This window comes from Lissotriton helveticus, chromosome 4_1 (genome assembly GCF_964261635.1).
Source record: "Lissotriton helveticus chromosome 4_1, aLisHel1.1, whole genome shotgun sequence".
Classification (NCBI taxonomy): domain Eukaryota; kingdom Metazoa; phylum Chordata; class Amphibia; order Caudata; family Salamandridae; genus Lissotriton; species Lissotriton helveticus.
Genome location: NC_136063.1, coordinates 96,507,675 through 96,530,689, shown reverse-complemented (window position 1 = coordinate 96,530,689; position 23,015 = coordinate 96,507,675). Strand labels below are relative to the sequence as shown.

The 23,015-nt window shown below is 47.4% G+C and overlaps 1 protein-coding gene across 2 annotated transcripts in view; it reads right to left on the bottom strand.

Moving 5' to 3' along the window:
• Nucleotides 1-23,015, bottom strand: part of HSF1 (heat shock transcription factor 1) — a 491,085-nt gene that overhangs the window by 166,981 nt on the left and 301,089 nt on the right. For both annotated transcript variants that reach the window (XM_078686503.1, XM_078686504.1), the window contains exon 5: nucleotides 10,555-10,630. In XM_078686503.1, coding sequence (XP_078542629.1) covers nucleotides 10,555-10,630 — 76 coding nt within the window. The remainder of the gene's footprint in view (nucleotides 1-10,554; nucleotides 10,631-23,015) is intronic.

Below are 23,015 nucleotides of genomic sequence, written 5' to 3'. Positions count from 1 at the left end.
TTCAGCTTCTGTGTACAAGTGTGATTTGAATGCAATTGGTACCTTTTCTCCCTCATTAGAGGTCAGGTATGTGAATCCGCATCTTCCTGGGATGACTCGAATCACTAGATTGCGTGTGTTATCACGGGTTTCTAATTTTGTTTTAATTAACATGTCTGTTTGTAAGGATCTCAAAATTTCTGTGTGTATTTGAGTCCAATTGGTTCTTTTAAAATCTGGTTTTATTAGATCATAAAGGGGTTTGACCCTTTCTGCATAATTTGCAATGTATGTTCTTCCGAAATTTAGGAAGCCTAGAATTGACTGTAGGTTTTTTAGTGTTCTAGGTGCTTGGAGTACGGCACATTTCTCTAGGAAATTGTCAGCCAGGCTTTTGCCTTCACTTGATAATTCGTATCCTAAGAACAGGACTGTTAGATGGGCAATTCTAGATTTTTTAAAGTTGAATTTGTAACCCTCTGCTGCGAACCCAAGTATTATGGTGTTCACTCTCTTCAAGTGAGTATCCAAGTCATCATCTGTTAGGTATATGTCGTCGACATAAGATAATGCCTCGTCATCATATGTTTGTAGTAATTCTGTTACTCTCGCTGAGAGCGCCATCTTGTAACGGGTTGGCCGCGAGCTAGAGCCTCGCCACACCCCCTCGCCATCCTCCTATTTTAGGTCCCCCCCCCCGCTCCCCTATGATTGCTAAGCAGCCCTGTGGCAGGGGGCTGACACGCAACTGCTGGTGCGCTGCCTTTTGTTATTTTATGTGACTTCTGCTGACTACGAGCAGGTATTTTAATTCATTCCGGTCCTGCTGATTGCAAGCAGCGACCTCTATTTTTAAACATCCTACCTTCCTCCGCTGAGCACAAGCGGGGTCGCTCTTCTCCTGACTACATCGCCTCCCGCGTGGTGCCTGGCCGCCTGCTGTGGTTGCTCCGCCTAACGGGCTCCCCAGCGGCCGCGGGCGCCATCTTGTAACGGGTTGGCCGCGAGCTAGAGCCTCGCCACACCCCCTCGCCATCCTCCTATTTTAGGTTCCCCCCCCCCCGCTCCCCTATGATTGCTAAGCAGCCCTGTGGCAGGGGGCTGACACGCAACTGCTGGTGCGCTGCCTTTTGTTATTTTATGTGACTTCTGCTGACTACGAGCAGGTATTTTAATTCATTCCGGCCCTGCTGATTGCAAGCAGCGACCTCTATTTTTAAACATCCTACCTTCCTCCGCTGAGCACAAGCGGGGACGCTCTTCTCCTGACTACATCGCCTCCCGCGTGGTGCCTGGCCGCCTGCTGTGGTTGCTCCGCCTAACGGGCTCCCCAGCGGCCGCGGGCGCCATCTTGTAACGGGTTGGCCGCGAGCTAGAGCCTCGCCACACCTCCTCGCCATCCTCCTATTTTAACGGCCCCCATGTGTCAGCGCAGCGGACGAGCGCAGCGGGCGCGTCGTAGGCGCGCCGGAGTTGCGCCTGAGTCAAGCCCGTCTGCGCCCGTCCGCGGCCGACCGGGGCTAGGGACGCGTTACTCTGTCCCTCTTCTCACGTACACCCGCGCATCCCTCGTCTTATGTCATAATCCCGCGCTTCCCCCACCTGAGTCTGTTCCCAGGCAGGTCTCTTTAGGCCTGCTCACTACCCGCAGCTCTTTTCACGAAATAACATGGCCATATTCTACTCCAAGGCCCCTGATCACGGACTCCAGACCTGCTACCCACTTATTGACAAAACCCGTCCATCACTCCCTCTCGGTCTTCTACCTTAACACCCGGTCTCTGGTCAGTCATCAACTCGACATCTTCCATCTCTTGGAGTCAGAACAACCTGACATCTTATTTTTGACCGAGACCTGGTTAACAGATGATTCTGCCCCCGATATCTTGGCCGCCACCCCCCCTGGTTATCACATACTACAAGCTAATCGTGCCCCCGGCAAAGTCGGAGGGGGAGTTGCCGCTATCTTTAAGCACCCGATCCGCTTTTCCATAGTGCCTACTACCAGCATTCCCTCGGTAGACTGCCTGGTAATCAGACTGGAACTGTCAGGATCCTCTCTTATATGTGCTCTGACCTACCGTCCCCCCTCATCTATGCCCAACTTTCCTGCCCAGTTTGGTGACCTCATCGCCCAGCTCACCATTAACAATTCTAACATCTTGGTTTTAGGCGATTTTAATTATTGGCCTTTGGACACCCACGAATCTCCCAGCTCACAAGCCTTTTCTGACCTCATGTCAGGCCTGAATTGCATTCAGCATATTCATTCGCCCACGCATACAAAAGGGCACATCTTAGATCAGGTGTGGACATCTGGCTTGGACATTTCAGTCCCTCTCATCTTGCCATGCTTATGGTCAGACCATTTTTTAATCACATTTACGTTAGGGATCCCCTGCCCTACCGTTAAGCCTCAAGAGACGAACTTTCTGGCCCGTAATTGGAACAGGTCAGATTTAAACACTTTTCACTCTATTCTTAGCTCCTCAGTCCCTTCTACCCCTGATCCACCTGCCTCTATTGACACCCAGTCATTAAATCTTACTCGCTGGCTTACTTCTGCTGCTGACGCAGTAGCTCCGCTAAAATTAGTTAGAGCCAGACGCTGCCATGACGTTCAAAGGTGGTTCACCGAGGACCTGAGAGCCCTTAAATTAGGCCTCCGCCAAGCAGAACGACGTTGGCGCCGAGGGTACTCCCCTGAGAATAAGGAGGTATTTTCCTCTTTACTTAAAAATTATAAAACCGCTATAGCCCTTGCCAAATCTACTTATTTTTCCACTAAAATTATGGATTCCACAAATAAGTCGAAGGACATATTTGCCATTGTGGAAGAACTATCCAACCCAGCCAGACTTACATTAGGGCCACTCCCCTCCCAAACTCTGTGCGATTCCTTGAACGCATGTTTTGTCGAAAAAATAGCAAAAATTAAATCCAGCATTGCTGCTCAAACTTCGTCTGCTCACCCCCTAACCACTGAGCTCTCCAAATATTCCAATTCTCACACTCTTACTGCTATTCCTCCCATTTCGACGGCTATTTTTTCCTCGCTCCTGCACAAAATTTCCTCTGGCTCTCCTCGTGATTGCTGTCCTCCCTCGGTTCTTCGAGCAGCTTTCATCTTCTTGCCATTTTAAACAAACCTTCAGCAGACCCCTCCATTCTGAGCAATTACAGCCCTATATCCCTCCTCCCTTTCCTCAGCAAAGTCCTGGAATCGCACGTGACCCACACACTCAGTTCCTTTATCGAGGACTCGTGTGTTTTAGATTCTAAGCAGGCAGGGTTCAGACCTGCGCACTCAACGGAGGCTGTCATTCTCTCCGTGATGGACGAACTGCGCAGAGGGGCTGATGTTAACACCCGACAAGCCCTTGTCCTTCTGGACTTATCGGCCGCCTTCGACACGGTCGACCACGGAATTTTGGTCGACCGTGTCGAAGAGGCCGGCATCCGAGGGACCGCCCTTGACTGGGTTCAGTCCTTCTTGACGGAACGACAACAAGCTGTCAGGCTGTCTCAGTTCTCCGCCACTCAGGTTGAGCTGTCCTGTGGCGTCCCCCAGGGCTCTTCACTATCCCCTCTCCTTTTTAATTTGTACTTAGCCCCGTTACTTCGTGCTCTCCGCGGGTTGAGCGTTACTGCATTCAACTACGCGGATGATATTCAATTGATTTTTAATATTGATTCTTCCGAGGACTCCACCTCTACTTTCCAAAATACACTCTGCTTCATCAGTGACTGGATGAGCCTAAACCACCTGAAGCTTAACCCCGACAAGACTGAATTAATTCTTGTCGGGGGAGCCTCCAACCCCTGGCAATCTTCCATCTGGCCTGCCAGTCTTGGAAGCTCTCCCTCTCCAGTCAACTCTGCCAAAAGTCTGGGTGTCATTAATAGTAATGACCTCTCAATGACTCCCCAGATCAGTGCAGTGGTGTCCGCCAGCCACTTCCAACTCAGGAAACTCCGGAAAATATCCCGCCTTCTTACCACCGAAGCGCTCACGTTAGCACTCCTGGCGTTAGTGATCAGTCGACTCGACTATGCTAACGCGCTGTACGTCGGCATCCCTGAGTACCAACAGAGAAGACTCCAGCTGATACAAAATCAGGCTGCTCGCCTGATTTTCCACCAGCCAAAAGATCAGCATGTCCGTCCACTCTTAAAGAGTCTTCACTGGCTGCCGGTATCCGCCCGCTGCAAATTTAAGCTAGGCAGCACTATCTTCAAATCTCTTTCTGGTCTAGGTCCCTCTTTTATTTCCTCCCTCCTCCATTCTTACACCCCGTCCCGCAACTTACGTTCATCCCAAATGGCCCTGCTATCCGTCCCCAGGTTCAAGAGGAAAAAACACGGGGGCCTGAGGTTTTCTCTTCTGGCCCCATCCCTCTGGAACTCCCTTCCACTTTCCCTCAGACTTGCACCTTCATACTCTGGTTTCAGATCACTTCTTAAAACCTTCCTCTTCACTATCTCATATCCTTAGATCCTGTTTCTTTTTCACTTCTTTTCACCACGCCCCAGCACAGCGCCAAGAAACCTAATGGTGTTAGCCGCGCTCTATAAATTTTTTTCAAATCAAATCAAATACCCCTGGGCTATTCTGGTACCCCTGGGCTAACCGACAGAATTGTTTTTGAGTGCCATTTATTGAGAACGCAGACAAATATCTGCTCTCTGGTGCTATGTTTTGACAAAAGAATCCATTAGAGATGTCTAATGTTGTTTTGTATTTTTTGCGCACTATGTTATTCATTAGTGCAGCACTATGCGAGTTTTGCACTGCAAAAGTTTTGCAACATGAGTTAAGGTGTCGGTAATCCAAAACTAGACGATATGAATTGTCTGGTTTGGAGACCGGAAACAAAGGGTTGTTCATTTGTGAGGTGCAAGTTTCAATCACCCCCTGGTATTCTAATTGATCTAGGATTTCTTTTACCTGTTTTTTAGCTTCTTGCTTAATTGGATACGGTCTCTGTGCAGTAGGTTGTGATTTTAACTGGATTTTGTGAGGAGGAGAGTCCTCATCCCATCCTACATGATTTTTATATAAAGCAGGAGCTTGAGCTACAGCCCACTTTCTGGCGAGTGTGTATTTTTTATGAATTGGGATATGATTTGAGAAGGCAGGCATAATTATTTCTTCGCCATGAGGGCACTCCCTGACAAACTCTGGTGGCCAGTCTTTTTCAGCTAGAAGGATGTCATAGCCCTTGGAGAGATTATCCCAAAATAGTCCCCTTATTTTTCTAGTCTTATCCCCTTCTATACGTAAAGTTATTTCATATATTTTGTGAGGTTTGCTAACTCTGGTGTCTGCAGTTTCCACTTGAAGATATTCATTCGTGTCCACTGTCTCCAGAAGATTCATAAGGACTTTGCGAGCTATGCTCACTTCTGCTACGCTGTCTAGCATTGTCTGAGCCCATTCTCCGTTTTCCAGTTGTGTCCTCAGTATTCTCGGCATTGTTAACTACCTTGATACTGGCTACCTTCTTTTTTGGAAATTGTAGTTTCTTTTTTAGATGAGCAGATTCCTTGTCTTTGGACTTGGCGTGCTCTTCTCTTTGTTCTGATCGTCCTCTTCTTTCCGATTTCTGCGAGGAAGTCTGAAAAGATTGAGAGGGACGTGTATCAATGTCTTGATATCTATCAGGCTTCTTTATATTATCCCTATTTCTAAGGTTATATCTTTTCCCAGAGGGGTCACTTTGGGGTGACCTGTGTCTTTGGTTCGGAGATTTTTCTCTCCGCCGAGGAGACCTTCCTCTGGACTGGAATTTATTTTCTTTAGGATTGGATTGTTTGTTTCCATCCCAGCTCTTTTTTTGTGATGTTGAATTATTATTAAAAAATATTTTTCCAGGACTTTCAATCAGTTGTGGTTTTACTGGTATTCCACCTAAACTATCTCTACCTAATTCCTCATAGGATTTTTCTATAATTCTGGCAATTTCAGCTGGTTGGTCTGCTATATCTGTCTCTTTTAACCTCTGGCGGATCGCCACGTTTGCTGCTTCTCCCTTTATGTTGGCTAATAATATAGCCGAGACCTGCTTGAAGTCTTTTAGTAATTTCATACCAAGAGTTAAAGCGGGTTCTGGACCGTATTCGTCTTGAATTTGTTTTAGCACATCTGGTATTACCGAAATGGATGGAACACCGTGCGTTTTTGTGTAGATGGAAGCAAAGACTGTACCCCAAGTGTCACAGTCCTCCACGTGTGGTGCGATTCCCATTGGAAGACAGATAGTCAGAATCCTGTGTTTTTCTAACGGGGTGGTGTCTGGAAACACCGCCTCTATTTGGGTGATTTTTTGTGCTAACCAGAATGGTATTTGTTCCCGTTTAGCTGGTACTTTACCTAGGCAGGATTGTATGTTCTGTGGTGTAATTTTATTTGTGTTCCCCTGATGAGGGGTCAGCTGTGGAATTTTAATCGCTGGTTGAATTGTTGAAGTCCGCATCACATATTGGACTAATTGTCTATGTAATTTTATTAATTGTTTTAGCTGTGTTAAAAGCTCTGCTGCAGACATCCCATCGATGTCTGGATGTGGTGTGTATCCGGCTAGGACCGGCCACGTTGCTCCTGGTCTACCTAATGGACCGAGCCTGGTGATGTGATTATTATGTTTTAGGGCGCCATTAAATAAGAGCAGATGCTCTTGAAATTTAAGTGGTACTTCCACCTCCTCGAAAGGAGTGTACTCATTAGGAGGTTCCTCTGTTTTGTAATAGTGGAAGACCTTTGTTACAGCATTTGCTGCTGGAAAGTGTATCCATGAATAGAATACCTCTGTCTGCCGATATTCGTGTGCCTCAATTACGAATATGACTGTGCCACCTCTAGGTGTCAGTCCATTTTCTATAAGTTTTAAAGTTATAGATTTTCTTATGTTGACCGCGATGAGTATTATATCCGGGTCAGCGTCTTGCAGTGCATTATCAGCTGCTGCGAGTTCAGTTACTATTCTAACTGCCTCTCTTTCTCCTTCAGTGTCTGACATTGTACTGTCCAGAAGGTTATTTAGTTTGTTTTGCAGATCAGGTTCTTATGGAAACAAAGATTAGATGCACAATATTTTGGAACAGTGTATCCTTCAACGTTGACTAAACCAAGGACCATACATAGGAGTTTCCTCCTGCGAGGTCTGGCGGATATTACCTTTCACCCACTCCAGACGTCTTTGGAGTATTATGGGAAAAAAGGGGTCTGAGTGAAAAAGCACGACTGAGTTACTCTAAATGTCTTACGTTAGTTTTATCGCTTATCCAAACGCGTTGGGCGCCATGTAGTGTAGTTCCTATTATCCCAATAGGCTCTGCGCATTGGAATAATACCTTCAATAGTATAGGCCTAGACCAGACGTTAACTAGGTCTTCTATTGTCGATATTAGACTTAAAGTTTTGGGTTTGCCAGCTAGCTCAGAGTTCACTAGAAACTTTCTCGAATAGGCAAGGAGGAGTTGAACCTCCCTGGATAGACAAGAAGGGATTTAGTTTCTGACAACCATAGAACATGACAACTTTGCTCTCCCCTAATCAAGAGTGTATCTCTAGAGTCGTGTGAAAACAAAAGACGACTTATTTTACTCAGTCAGTACGTGCATTCTTAGTCTCACCAGATTGTAGAGAAAAGGAAGAGACGGGCGTGTTCAATAAAATATGTTATTTATTGATCAGTCTCTTTTCTCATACAAGAGAAATGGATCGATATTATTGCAATACTTATGGTTAAGTAAAGTGCATACATTAAAAGCAGAAGTATAAAATAATACTGTAAAAACATTGATATGGTTTCTAAGCCATATGATGGGTTAAAATGGATAAAATAGATACATACACATATACATTTGACTAATCGTACTCAACTGGTGTTTCTAACTACGCCTACCCCAGATGTACCTGACCTAAGCCTAATACGTGGGCGGGAATAGAAAGTAGCAGTTTAAGTTAAGTTTGTTTTGCCAAGTGACTGACTAAAGAATTCTCTGCAAGGGGTTATTCAGTTCTGTACCTGGAATCTAGGATGAATGAGGGATGGTATCTCTCGTCTCTGGTCTCGATATTCCAGGCTGCCTGCGAGGGCTACCCGGAAGCGCCGGAGCTGGATTTCTCGGCAGGAGAAAGCAGCGTCTCGTTCTCAGCGCGTCAGGAAGGCGGGGCTGCGCCAGCGGGGTCTGCTCTGCTCTGGGCTTCGGCAAGTCTGGCTGCTCCGATCTCGTCACCACCGCGTGTGTTTGCATAGGGCAATATCGGTAATATTTATACCTTTAAGGTGCCGAGATTGACGTAAGGATGGACATAGATACGTCAATAAGGATGTCATACGACCTGGTCGTTAGCACATTCTTTTGCTGAAGTTCTCGGTGAAATCAAAACAATGGCCGCAGGGTTTTTCCCAGGTTGTCATAGGTTTGATTTGTTTTGAGAACTCCGTTTGCCTTATCAGGGGCTGGAGGAATATCGCTTGTCTAATTAGATGGCAAGCGTTATGACCTAATCAGATAACACGTTCCTGTGCCGTAGTGTGGCTTAATCAGATAACGGTTCCTGCATCATGGGGGTTTTCTGCCTCATGGGATGGCTGCTAGTTAACTTGTTAACCAGAATAGGGTCAGGAATAGGGGGATCGATACAGAACCTATAGGAATACATCACAATGTGTTCGAACTCTTCGATCCGAAGACTGTCTTCAGCAGTTTCGGTTTCGCTTTTGACTCGATGGCTTTCGGTTTCGCTTTCAGTAGTGCGACTGATGGCTCGTGTGATATATTCTTAGCCGGGCCGAGACGCAGGGCTATAGAACGTTCGTCATTATCTTGGCTAAGGCCTTCCGACGATGCCTCGACCTGAGCCCTTGGAAGCCTTTCAGTGTCTGTTCCGAGCTCCGTACCCACTGTTGGGCCTGGTTCATTGCTTGAGTCGTCATCGACGACTCCGATGGGGGATACGTCGTCCCTTACCTCGACGACGTTTTCATTATCGACGTCTTCTTCGTCGTCTTCATAATAGTTGGAGTCATGCTCCGAACCGGGATCCGATTGCTGTTCTGGATCCCGAGACTCGACGACCTTATCATCTTCTTCATCGAAGATAGTCACCAGGTCGGGCACTTTCTTCGTCATCGTTTGCCTCGCTGCACGTCGGAGCCTAAGCGTCTTCTTTGACCGGAATCGAGCACAAGCTAGACAGTTGTCCTAATTGTGGTCTGGTGATAAGCACTTGTTGCACACCGGGTGTACATCGATGTGCGGGTACTTAGAGTTACAAAGGGGGCATCGTTTGAACGGGCTCCGTTCCATCGACGATCGGGCCTCTGGTGTCGAAAAGGCCACGCGGCTCTCTTCGACGTCCTGCTCGAAAAGAACTGGAACAAGAACTCGGCACCGATCGAAATAACAATACCGACGACCCCGAAGGCCTTTTGGCCTTTAGAAAAGTTCCGAACTTGAGTAAAGAAAAGTACATCCGAACCCAATGGCGGAAAAAACCAATCTGAGGATGGAGAGGATGCCCATGCGCACTGTAGTCCGAGGGAGGAGCCACCTATCTCGTGATACTTCGAAGACTCTTCCAGGACAACAATGTGCAATCATCCGGACCCAACACTAGGCGGCGATCTATGCACAAGATATGAATTCAAAACGAGCACCACTATTCCCACACTACTTATCCATTGGATCATGGATGATCGCTCGAATTACTGAACCAAACAGTAACTCTCAGGAGATATCTTTATCCGGAGTTAATCCAACAAATTTTATTAATTTTGCATCAACAATATCATATAAATGAACAATTTTTCTTATTTAAATACAAACAACACATATTTGGCTCCACGTCACATGTGAAAGGACAATTATTTACAAACAAGGAGACAATTTTAAACAAACTACCAGCTTTCATTCAAACACTCATACAAAAAAGTCTATTCTCATTTGTTTAATCCAAGGTTTATGAAAGTAAGCAAGAACAGCTAGCCCTTCCTAGAGACTCTGGTTTACCTTCCACACAAGAACCCAGGTCAACAGGGATACAAAAATCTAGGTGTGCTTCTCTAAGACCTTGAATTGTTGTAACCCAAATGCCAGCTGACAAATGTCTGTGGCCCCAAAATGGAAACAGCTCTTTTGACAAGACATGGAGGCACAGGTGTGGGTCAACAAATCTCCTTTGCGAGTCCAGCCACTAGATAGTGTATTCATATACATCATTAGACTATGGTACATTTTCATCATTATAAGATTATATTATAAGAATCATAATGCAAAACGGTTTTCAGTGATATTAAAGCACCATGGACTCAAAAATATAAATAGCTCCAATGTGCTTGCTTAGTCCTCTAATATACCAAATGCAGCATGCTTAGACATTAGTACTTGTAGAGAATGATCCATAGTGCCCGTGTGCCATTTATGCTGGCCTGTGCTGTACCCCATTCCCTAGCCAGTGCTACAGGTCTGTTCACAGATGCGTCTCGTTAACCAAGTTATTCATGAGCAGTGGTCTCTTCTGCATGCAGCCCATTGGACGTTTCAAGGGGATCTTCCAACACTTACCTTATTGACCACTTTCTGCTGCTGGGTGTGCTTCTGCCTTAGACTGGCCACCTCCCTCCAGAGTGATTCATTCTCACTGCAAAGCAACAGGGTCAGAATGTTAGTGGTTGCTATTATGGTGGTAGTGTGGGGGGTAATAGCAGTTACAAGCCCTACACAGCGCAGAAAGTACAGGCGAAAGGGAAAGATCTGTCTACATGATATACAACTTGACAAAAAAGAGTGGCAACTTGACTGAGGGGGCTGGCATAAGCTGACAGAAGGTACCTCAATCACACTGCACAGATTTACAGCAGGGCAAGACATCACAACATAACTTACCAGGGGGTAACACCTCAGGACATTCAAACCATGCTATCACCTGAACAACAAGCAGCAGCATTTAATGGAAATTTATAAAAGACAACTAAGAATGTTAGTGGTATTTCTAGATAGAAAAAAAACTGTATGGAGTTGTATGGAGCCAGACTCTTCAAAAATGACATGGTTCAGTCAACCAACCTACACGCACAGTGGAGAAGCGTGGCTCAATGGTTAGAGCGGCAGACCCTGATGCAGAGGTCTGGCCCAGGACCAGGGTTCAATTCCCGCCTCGGCGGCTCTTGGACTCAATCTCCCCGGACCTGATAATTTTCGCCTCAGTGCCTAGTCTAATCATGGGTCCCACTCTGTGACTCTGGGCAATAGCTTGCTTAATCTCCACAACGGCCCCAGCAGCGCTTGGATGCCTGGCTTCACCTTGGGGGTGCCCAGGTGTGGACATTTCACATGGAAAAGCCAGGAAAGGTTCCACAGCGGTATGAGTGCAGCGCCGGGACGCCCAGTCGCGTGGGCAGCCGTGCGCTTTACAAATACAACACATTTACACATTTACATTTACACATCATTAACCTACTCCCGAGAGTCTTTCAAAAGGTTGGGCAAGAGTCACTACTAGAGAACAACATCTCTAGGAGTATGGTGTTATGTGACGAGATTATTGGAGGTAGAGTGTGACAAAGAAAGGAGACAGAGGATAGAATGAGGGAGAAAGCATGAGAGCTGGAAAGCGGTAAGTGGGAGGCAGGAGGTGTCTCCATGTTTTGGACAATGGCTGGTGAGACTGTAAGGACATTCCTGCCAAATGGTATGCAGAGGACAGCCTTTGTATGTGCTCCCTTCACCATAAGAAGGTGACTGTAGAGGTGATTATGGATGAGGTACAAACCTTTACTGAAGGATACAACATAATAATGGATTTTATTAAAAACAGGTAGAACACGTGTTTACAATACAAGTGATGCAATAAAATGTTTGAAAAATTAATACATTCTTTCAATTTCTTCAGAATAACTATGTGCCTCCAGGTGACAGGTCGATATAGGTTTACTTGTTGATTTGCAGCTCCATGAGGATACCGATTTTTAAGCTTTTTAGTTGCCAACTGCAAATGTAACTTAGGGTTACACAAATCAGGGGACTAGAAATAATAAATAAACATGGCACCTATAACAAGGTTGCTCCCTGTAGTGCCCATTGAAGTGTTAAAAGAGAATGCCCAATTATATCAAAAGTTGCTTAAAGAGTTAAATCTTGAAGTATGTAATATTATGAATGAGAGTCCATTCAAACATTTTCTTGCTGCTTGTGGGATTCAAATGGCACTCATTCCACGTTATGGGGCTCAAGGGAAAGGTCAGGTCGTATGGAGAAGTGTTTACATAGTGACAGTTTGGGTGGTGAAGGGTTTAGAGGGAGTGCAGTTCTTCACTCTGGGTGGCAGCTCACAGTGGCCAAGATAAGTGACTGCAACTCCGAAGCAGGTGGCTTCTAAGGTTATCCCTCATTGCCCTGTTATGTTTCTTCCGCTGGATCCAATGTCTTCGCTTGCGTCACTTAAGTTCAGGGTTGAAGACGATGGAGCCTGGCACTTCCTATTCAGGGAAGTTGCTGGGTCATCCTTTACTGCTCTAAGCAGATCCACCAACAAGCTTGGACAATGCCTCAAGAGAGTCGCACAGGGTGCAGTTTAGCAGCCTGAAGTAAAAAGATGCTGACCTGTTCTTTTTGGTCTCTTCCTTTCCTTCCAGCCCCTAATGCCACAAGACAGATTTAGGTTTACTCCTGTATCTCAATTGATGCCCTAATTGTTCCATGGTTGCATCAACCAGTTGTCCTCACAGATACATCACATATGCCTCTTGAACAAGGTGTTAATAGTGTGACACACTAGTCACCATAACAGTCCTTTAAAAGTAGATCATACAGGATCACTGTATTACACAACTGTTACTCCTCCTACAAGCCCTAAGAGAAGATTAGCACTGGGATAATCCTTGTTTTAGCCTCTTATGAGGGGCAGTATGTTCTTCTGCATATCGTTGCCAAATGTGTATTGTACATGTGTAATTTTAGGACTGCATGCCTAATAGTTGCCTTGTGGCAAAGTTCAAGATAAATACAGTACACTGGAGTGGATTGTAGTTACAAACAACAAAAACGCTTATGTCCTGATGCAAAATGTCCAACCTATTCACTATGAAAAGCTATGGGCATGGCATTAGGTCTGATTTACTCACTGTGACAAGCCTATGTTAAAACCAAGAGGCCTTTAAGAGTGGGTTATTATTTGACTGTGTTAAAGCCTTCAGGACGGTATTTTGTTGCACTGAACCTCACAAATTGCGTAACAATGCAGGTGGTTTAAAGTTTATTAATCCCCCATGACACACCCCGACGACAGAAAACGTGCACTGGTATCTGCATTAAACACTCTGAAGAGGGGTTGTATATTGTTTCACAAAATGTAATTTTACCCAGATTTGTGACTGTATGTATACATTGTAGGAAAGCTTATGCTCCGCAAAGAAGGGCTGGGTATGTTACAGTGGCAAGCCACTGATAAAAGCAGTAACTTGATTGGTTGGGAAATCGCACGCCCATCCTCAACAAATCATACTGTGGAGAAGTCTAATAGTTATATTTGAGTGAAAGCAATATGCAGTAAAACTATATGTGGATGTAATGAAAGCTGTAAGAAGTAGGCCATATTCACATGGGATGAAGAGACCTGGATGAGGGGAAAAACAATTCACAGAAATGTGCCCAATTTGGATGAAGAAAGACCTCGTAGAGGGAGATAGTTAGAACATGTCAGACAGCAGTGGGCTAGAGCCAAAAAAAGAGGAGGGAGATTTGGGGTTGTTTAAGAAGCCTGTGTTTTTACTTAATCATGTATTTAAATAAGGGCACCCGTTAATGCAAGAAGTGAGAAGTAATTCTGTGAAGCACTTACCCAAAGTGAAGGAGAGATGAATTGAACTCAGAGGGATGAGTGTAAAGGAACAGCCAAAAGAAGGCAGAAGAGAAGTTTGTGAAACCATCTACTGTGGTTAGGCACTTGAGCACTAAGACACAAAAGAAACGGATGTGTACACATTGCTTTTGTGTTATTGTTTTAGTGTGTTGCAGTGGTATGTTTCAGCGAGTATTGTAAGTTGAATATGCTACTTACCAGTATGCATCTGTTCTTGGCATGTAGGGCTGCTAACATTCATATCTTAGCATTAGATCGCCGCCTAGTGTTGGGTCCGGATGATCGCACATTGTTGTCCTGGAAGAGTCTTCGAAGTATCCTGAGATAGGTGGCTCCTCCCCTGGACTACAGTGCGCATGGGCATCGGCTCCATCCCCAGATTGTTTTTCGCCATTGTGGCAGGAGATGGAGTGAAAAGTGTAAAGGATGTCCATGCTAATGAATAAATACAATAGTATATCTGCAGCTGCGACAGGCACCGGGGAGGAGGGCGGGCGATATGAATGTTAGCAGCCCTACATGCCAAGAACAGATGCATACTGGTAAGTAGCATATTCAGTTCGAGGCATGTGGGCTGCTAAATTCATATCTTAGCATAGAATACATAGCAGTCCCTCCATCAGCGGCGGTTGCCCGTGCCAGCTGCAGAAACCTGAAAAAGTGTTTTGAGAACAGCCTGTCCTACAGCAGCTTGCTGCTTGGAATGCACATCAACACAGTAGTGTTTTGTAAAGGTGTGTGGTGTAACCCACGTGGCTGCTCTGCAAATATCCTCTAAAGGAATGTTCCCTAGGAAAGCCATGGATGCCCCCAGTTTGCGTGTGGAGTGCGCCCTTGGGGGTATTGTTAAAGTGCGCTTGGCCTTTTGATAACACATCTGGATGCACTTAACAATCCATCTGGCTATCCCTGCTTTGGAAATAGGGTTGCCTTTGTGTTGTGGTGCGAAGGCAACAAAAAGTTGTTTTGTCTTTCTAAAGGGTTGTGTTCTGTCTATGTAGTACATCAACGCCCTCCGTACATCTAAGGTATGGAGCATTCTTTCTGCCACCGTTTGCGGGTTTTGAAAGAATGCTGGCAAGTCAATAGTTTGGTTTAGATGAAACTGTGACACCACCTTCGGAAGGAATTTGGGGTTAGTGCGTAGCACTACCCTATTTGGATGAATTTGAATGAAAGGCTCTTGGATTGTGAGCGCCTGCAGCTCACTGACACGCCTCAGAGACGTAATAGCTACCAGGAAAGCCACTTTCCACGTAAGGAACTGGAGTTCACACGAGTGCAGTGGCTCAAATGGCGGTCCCATCAGTCTGGTGAGAACGACATTGAGGTTCCACACCGGAGCTGGCGGTGTTCTTGGGGGAATGACTCGTTTCAGACCTTCAAGGAAGGCTTTAATGGCAGGCACTCTGAAGACAGAGAGATGCTGCCTGTTTTGAAGATAAGCCGCTATGGCGGATAGATGTATCCGAATGGAAGTGTACGCTAGATTGCACTTGTAAAGATGCAACAGATAGCAAATGATGTTGGGGATAGATGCATCTAGCGGGTTGATGTCATTGGCTGTACAGTAAATGACAAAACGCTTCCATTTCGCAGCATAGCATGCTCTGGTAGTTGGCTTCCTTGCCTCCTTGATGATGTTCATGCATTCTGGAGGTAGGTTAAGGTATCCAAACTCTAGGACTTCAGGAGCCAGATCGCCAGGTTGAGCTGTTGCGGATCTGGATGCTGAATTTCTCCATGGTTCTGCGTCAAAAGACTGGGCGTGAGGCGCAGTCTTTGATGCGGCACCACTGAGAGTTCGAGGAACGTGGTGTACCAAGCCTGGCGCGCCCACGTTGGAGCAACTAGGATGAGAGTCATCGCGTGTTGCCTTAGCTTTCTTGCGACCAGCGGTATCAGAGGGGCTGGCGGAAAAGCGTACGCAAATTTGCCTGACCAGTTCATCCATATCGCATTCCCCTGCGACTGTGGGTGAGGGAACCTGGCGGCAAAGTGTTGGCATTTTGCGTTTTCTTTTGTGGCAAACAGGTCTATCTCCGGATGACCCCACTGCTGGAAGTACGGGTGGAGGACAGATGGGTGTATCTCCCACTCGTGCATTTGATGGCTGTACCTGCTGAGCAGATCCGCCATCTGGTTGTCCTTCCCTGGGAGGTGTTCTGCCATGAGGAAAATGTTCCTCTGAATGGCCCACTTCCACATGCTCTGAGCCAGATGAGACAGCTGTGGCGAGTGGGTGCCTCCCTGCTTTTGAATGTAGTACATCGCAGTCATGTTGTCCGTCCGGACTAACACTACCTTGTTGCACAGATGTACAATGAAGGACTTGATCGCCATGAAGATTGCCATCAGTTCTAGATAGTTGATGTGCATCTTTTGCTGCCGCGTCGTCCATAGTCCCTGCACTGTGTAAGTGAGCAGATGAGCTCCCCATCCCTGGAGAGATGCGTCCGTTGTCAGGACAATCTGCGGCACAGGCTCTTGGAACAGTCGGCCCTTGCAAAGGTTGTGTGGATTCCACCAATGCAGAGAGTCGTATGCCCGACTGGTAACCAACACTAGGTCTGTCAATTGCCCCTGAGCCTGTGTCCACTGATTCGCTAAGCACTCCTGAAGCGGGCGCATATGTAACCGTGCGTGAGGGACTATGAAGATGCAGGAGGCCATCATGCCTATCAACTGCATGAATACTCTCGCCGGAAGCGAGTGTTGTGGTTTGAACTTTTGGATCAGAGACTGCATGCTGTCTATCCTGACCTGGTTTGGCTGAGCCATGGCCGTCAGGGTGTTGATCGTCGCACCTAGGAACTGCCGGACATGTGCTGGTTGTAGATGCGACTTTGGGTAGTTCAGCGAGAAACCCAGATCGTGAAGAAGGTGAATTGTAGTTGACATGTCCGCGGCGCACTGTCGTTCCGACTTGGCTTGCACGAGCCAGTCGTCGAGGTAGGGGTAGACATGGATGTTCTGCCTCCTGAGGTGCGCTGCTACCGTCGCCAGACACTTGGTAAACACCCTTGGGGCTGTGGTGACTCCAAAGGGTAAGACCTTGAACTGGTAATGCTTGCCTTGAGTAGTGAACCTGAGGTATTTCCTGTGGGACGGGTGTAGTGGAATGTGGAAATAAGCATCCTTGAGATCTAAGGTTGCTAAGAAGTCCCCTTGGTTTAGCAAGGGAAGAATCTGCTGCAGTGTGAGCATGTGGAAATGTTCTGACAGTATGTACAGGTTGAGGGGGCGTAGATCTAGAATGGGTCTGAGAGATCCGTCCTTTTTTGGAATAAGGAAGTACAGGGAGTACACCCCTGTGCCTTCCTCTCTCACCGGCACGAGCTCGATTGCTCCTTTTTGCAGCATCACCACCACTTCCTGCTGCAATAAGAGCAAGTGCTCTGCGGACATAGGCCTTTGCCTTGGCGGGATGTTGGGTGGAGTGGATTTCAACTCTAGGCAATAACCATACTGGACTAGTTGTCGCACCCACCTGTCTGTGGTGATGTTTCTCCAGACGGGCAGGAACTGCTGCAGTCTCCCCCCGACAGGTGTTAAGTGGTCGGGGGGCAGTGACGGAGAGTCACTGTTTGCTTGGGGTAGAGGAGCGGGAGCTGTTGTTTCCTCTGCCGCGACCTCTGTTGCTGTTATTTCTGTAACCTCCCTTGTTCTGCTTTTGGAACGAGGTTTGTGCTCCACCTTTTGAGAACTGAGACTGTTGACCCATTTGTCCTCTGGTGACTCCACGTGTACCTGAGCGACGAAAATTGTTGCCACGAAACTGTTGCGACTGGAGGGCCCCCATGGACTTAGCAGTTTCCGTGTCTTTTTTTATTTTTTCTAGGGTGGTGTCAACATCTGGACCAAACAGACTATCAGGATTGACTGGCTGATTAAGAATGGTTGTCTGTATATCTGGTTTAAACCCCGAGATGCGGAGCCACGCCTGTCGTCTCAGCATAACGCTAGTGTTGATAGCTCTAGCAGCTGTGTCTGCGGCGTCAAGTGCACACTTGATGGCTGCGTTTGAGATTAGCTTCCCTTCCTCAATAAGCAGTTTGGTGCCTTCTTGGAACTTTGGAGGCAGGTGTTGTATAACCTGTTCTAGGGTGTCGTAATGCGCCCTATCGTAACGTGCTAAGAGTGCCTGTGTATTGGCAATGCGCCAAAAGTTTGCGGCCTGCGCAGCTACTCTTTTGCCCCCTGCCTCTAGCACTTTGGACTCCTTATCCGGGGGAGGAGCTTCACCCGTTGTTTGGGAGTTGGCACGTTTCCTGGCATTGGCGACCACAAGAGAGTCCAGTGGCAACTGTCCCCGAATGTATGCGGGGTCTGCAGGTGCAGGTCTGTACTTCTTCTCAATGCGTGGATTGACCACTCGTGCCCTGGTAGGCTCCTTAAAGATATCCCCTGCATGCTTGAGGACTCCCTTAAGCATAGGCAGCGTTTTTACTGTCCTTTCAGAGACTGAGAATGTGTCGAAAAGGAAGTCTTCTTCTATCGGGTCAGCATGCATGTCCACATCATGATTGGCCGCTGCCCTCTCAAGTAGCGCATGAAAACCTGCTGAATCCTCAGTGGGGGATGCACGTGCATTAAAAAGCTGCGGGTCCTGCCCCACACTTTGGGTGCCCTGGTCACCAGTGTCATCATATGAATCCGGTTGTGCATCTGGGTCATTGATAGGGAAATTGTATTGTTCATCCTCATCATACCCCTCACCTGCAAAGTGTTCTGGTGAGGGAGTAGGGCTCCGTCTTGGAGGAGGCAGGATTGGTTCTGTGAGGCCTGAAGCATCAAGGGGCACCCTTTTCTTTTTCAGTGGGATGACATATGAGTCCACTGACTGAAGTTATTTTCCTCTTATAGAGGGTCAATTTGCCTGTGTCTGCGTCGATGAACTGCTCTGAATCATCCTCTGATTCGAGAACCCGACGTGGAAGTGGGCCAGCCGTTGAAGAAACCGTCTTCTTCGGTGCCGATTTTGTGGAAAAGGCTTTCGGCGCCTCCTTTGGCGGCAAAACAAAGAGAAGTTTACCAGAAGGCTTCGCTGGATTGTCAGTTTGTGCCTTCGGCGACGAAATCGGAGCCGACGGAGCAGAGGCCTTCTCCCTAATTCGCTGTAGTGATGCGGCGACGAGGGATGCCTCACTCTCAGTTGGTTTTGGAGCCGACGAGGATGTCTTGACCTTTCCTTCGGATCCGACGTCTTTGTGGGCCTTGTGGGCTTTCGACGCGGAACCCGCTGTCACCGACCCCGAGTCCTGGGACCGGTGCGCAGACGTGCCAGTCTTCGTTTGCGTAGACTCCGTGGAGCCGGCCTTTGCGGGCTTGGACGGCGGCGCCGATGCTGATCCGTGCCGACCATCTTTTGTAGAGGACCCCTCCTCAGGCGTCGATTTCGAATGAGCAGCAGCGGAATCGACGGACTTCTTCGACTTCTGCGGACCGGAGGTCGACGGAGTCGATGGATTAGCGGGTACAGTCGTTTTCGCTGGCACGGCAGCCATCTTAGGGACGCTCGAGTCCTTAAGTTTCGGTTTCGTTTTCGGGTCGGCCATTTTAGATGGAGTCGATCCCGATGCTTTCGGTTTCGGTTTCGATACAGTCTGCTCAACAAGTAAGTCCGTGGCCGGGCCAGAAGGCGGGGCTGTGGCTTGCGGCATGGGGTCGTGGGTAAGGCCTACAGGCGATCCCGTGACCCGGTCGGTATCCTCGAAACCTTCGGGGCAGAGCTCGTCCCCCGAGCTGTCTGCCGCGGCCCCATAAATCTCATCGTCGTCTCCTACCTCGTCGACGTATTCAAGGCCTTGACCCACGACACCGTCGTCGTCTACCGGATCCGCCTCGACCTCCGTCTCGGGTGGGGAGATCTGAAGATGATGACCCTGGTCCTCTTCATCTTGGTCGCCGAAGATGTTTTCCGGATCCGGGGCCGCTTGTCTAGCTTCCATGCGCACCGCGCGCCGAAGCTTGAGAGTCTTCTTAGACCGGAACTGTGCACAGGCCTTGCACTTGCCGTCGTCGTGGTCAGGCGAAAGGCATTTGTTACAAACGGGGTGTAGATCGATGTGTGGGTACTTGGACCCACAAAGCGGGCAGTATTTAAACGGGCTCCGCTCCATGTCTGAAAAGTTTTGCAGTCGAGTCGCGATGAGAAGGCCTCAAAGTTCGAAAAGCGAAACAAGACTCCGCTTATTCCGGCTCCAAGAGACGGAAGACTCGAGACCGTGCGCAGACAATACCGACGCAAAAAACGAGGCCTTTTGGCCGCTAAAAGATAGTTTTACTCGGTTTCGACAGAGAGACGTCGAGACCACATCCGAACCCAATGGCGGAAAAAAACAATCTGGGGATGGAGCCGATGCCCATGCGCACTGTAGTCCAGGGGAGGAGCCACCTATCTCAGGATACTTCGAAGACTCTTCCAGGACAACAATGTGCGATCATCCGGACCCAACACTAGGCGGCGATCTAATGCTAAGATATGAATTTAGCAGCCCACATGCCTCGAACACTTGCATTTTTGTTTTTAAAAAGTCAGATGTTTCAGTGTTCCTGCTGAGTGGCTGTGATCTCAAGCTGTGACATGTAACACTCAGAGATGGGTTCTTGTGCCAGGATTCTTATCTTGCTTGCATTCGCCTTGAAGCAGTAGCTTTTTGCCTTCTCATAACCTGCTGTGAGATTGCCAGCCCCGCATTTGTGAGTCGGTCTCTTCAGTGATTTAATTAAAGAAGTGTTCTGAGCCTGTCTATAACTGCCTTCTCTTGCCCACATGCTGACTCTCAACAACATATCGGATAAAATACAGGGTTAAATTATGTTAATTTTATGATCAAAATAATCCCAAGGGTTTCCTGGTGCTGGGTATGATGAATGCAAACAATGCAAATAGATCTACTCAGTTATAGGTTCAAAAGAAAAGTTTTTAAATATTCGGATAAAAATTAAATGATTGTGAAGAGCCCTACACAGAAACAGCAGCCGGTTCAATTGTTAGGCTGTGACAGCTAACACCAATCGGCCACCTGCTCTAGATCTTTGAAAACGTGGAACTAAAGGCAATGCAGCTGTTCCAGAGTCAAGGAACTGTGCAGTAAGATAGAGAGTACCTCTTTCTTTAATATATGTCGGCTCTTATTGGTAGAGCGCCATGTAGAATGGATAAAGACTCAGAACAATGATCCCTTTGCTGACTGGAACCAACGGAGGTTCGCTAAAACTGGAGGAATGTGGTTACCGAGCTACTGGTTTTGCAGTAGCCTGTGTCTGTAGATGTCCCTTCTTTGACGCTGGTAGTACCACGCATTACAATAATTCAACCACCAGACTATGAGGGTTTGCGAAATCACCTTCCTACGGTGCTTTGGTAAAATGAGGACAGATTTTTTTTCAGTTTTCAGTACTTGAAAGCGGTACAAGCCAAGTGGAGTCAATTTATTAATTTGGGCTCAATAATAAACAAGCATTTGCAATGCAATAGGTCTCGCATTAGAAAAGTTTGAGCTTTTGGTGTGTAAAATGTAATCATTTTTTAATTTTTGTTTGTTTTTCAAAATATAAAAGTATTCATTTTGTTATTAGAAATGCCAATAGTTATAAAGTTAGCAAATGTTACATCTATAGCATTAGTAAAGGTACATGTTTAGTTTTCCCCTGTCTTACATGTATTGATATGACAAATCACAATGTTTTAACAAGAATAGAAGTGAAAACATTTAACATCTTTTTATGACATTTGTAATAAAGCTTGAAACATTGACAGAAAATATTTGAACCAGTTGTTGAATGGTTGCACAGATTGATGCTGTGGTGGCGCTGAGTGATGCTGTTTTGGGGACAAGTGATGCTGCGGCGTTCAGTGATGCTGTTGTAGTGCATAGTGATGTTGTGGTACCCCTGAGTGATGCTGTAGTGGTGCTGAGTGGTGCTGTGGTGGAAGTGTGCACTGCCGGCTGGTGGTGTGTGTGCCTGGTGGAAGCGTGCACTGACGGCTGGTGGTGTGTGTGCCTGGTGAAAGCGTGCACTAGTGGTGTGTGCCTGGTGAAAGCGTGCACCGACGGCTGGTGGTGTGTGTGTGATTGGTGAAAGCGTGCACTGATGGCTGGTGGTGTGTGTGTGTGTGCCTGGTGAAAGCGTGCACGGACTTCTGGTGGTGTGTGCCTGGTGGAAGTGTGCACTGACAGCTGGTGGTGTTTTTGTCCGGCAAAAGCGTGCACTGATGGTTGGTGGTGTGTGTGTGGCTGGTGAAAGCGTGCACTGATGGCTGGTGGTGTGTGTGTGGCTGGTGAAAGCGTGCACTGATGGCTGGTGGTGTGTGCCTGGTGGAAATGTGCACTGACGGCTGATGGTGTTTGTGCCCGGTGAAAGTGTGCACTGACAGCTGGTGGTGTTTGTGCCCGGTGAAAGCATGCACTGACGACTGATGGTGTCTGTGCCTGGTGAAACTGTGCACTGACGGTGTGGTTGGGCGTGTGGTTGGGCGTGTGGTTGGGAGTGTGGTTGGGAGTGTGGTTGGGAGTGTGGTTGGGAGTGTGGTTGGGAGTGTGGTTGGGAGTGTGGTTGGGAGTGTGGTTGGGAGTGTGGTTGGGCGTGTGGTTGGGCGTGTGGTTGGGCGTGTGGTTGGGCGTGTGGTTGGGCGTGTGGTTGTGCGTGTGGGGTTGTTTGTGCGTGTGGGGTTGTTTGTGCGTGTGGGGTTGTTTGTGCGTGTGGGGTTGTTTGTGCGTGTGGGGTTGTTTGTGCGTGTGGGGTTGTTTGTGCGTGTGGGGTTGTTTGTGCGTGTGGGGTTGTTTGTGCGTGTGGGGTTGTTTGTGCGTGTGGGGTTGTTTGTGCGTGTGGGGTTGTTTGTGCGTGTGGGGTTGTTTGTGCGTGTGGGGTTGTTTGTGCGTGTGGGGTTGTTTGTGCGTGTGGGGTTGTTTGTGCGTGTGGGGTTGTTTGTGGTTGTGTGTGGTTGTGGTTGTGTGTGGTTGTGTGTGTTGTGCTTGTGGTTGTGTGTGTGTTTATAAAGACGTTTTAGCTTTCAGAAGTAAGCAGCTCCAAGGCAGAACGCCTTTCTGTATAACAACTGTATCACATGTCGGATATTGAACAACGCAGGGTGTCACATATCTAATATCAACAAGCATGCCTTTGATCGCATTAATTAATGTATTTAATGCAAGGCACA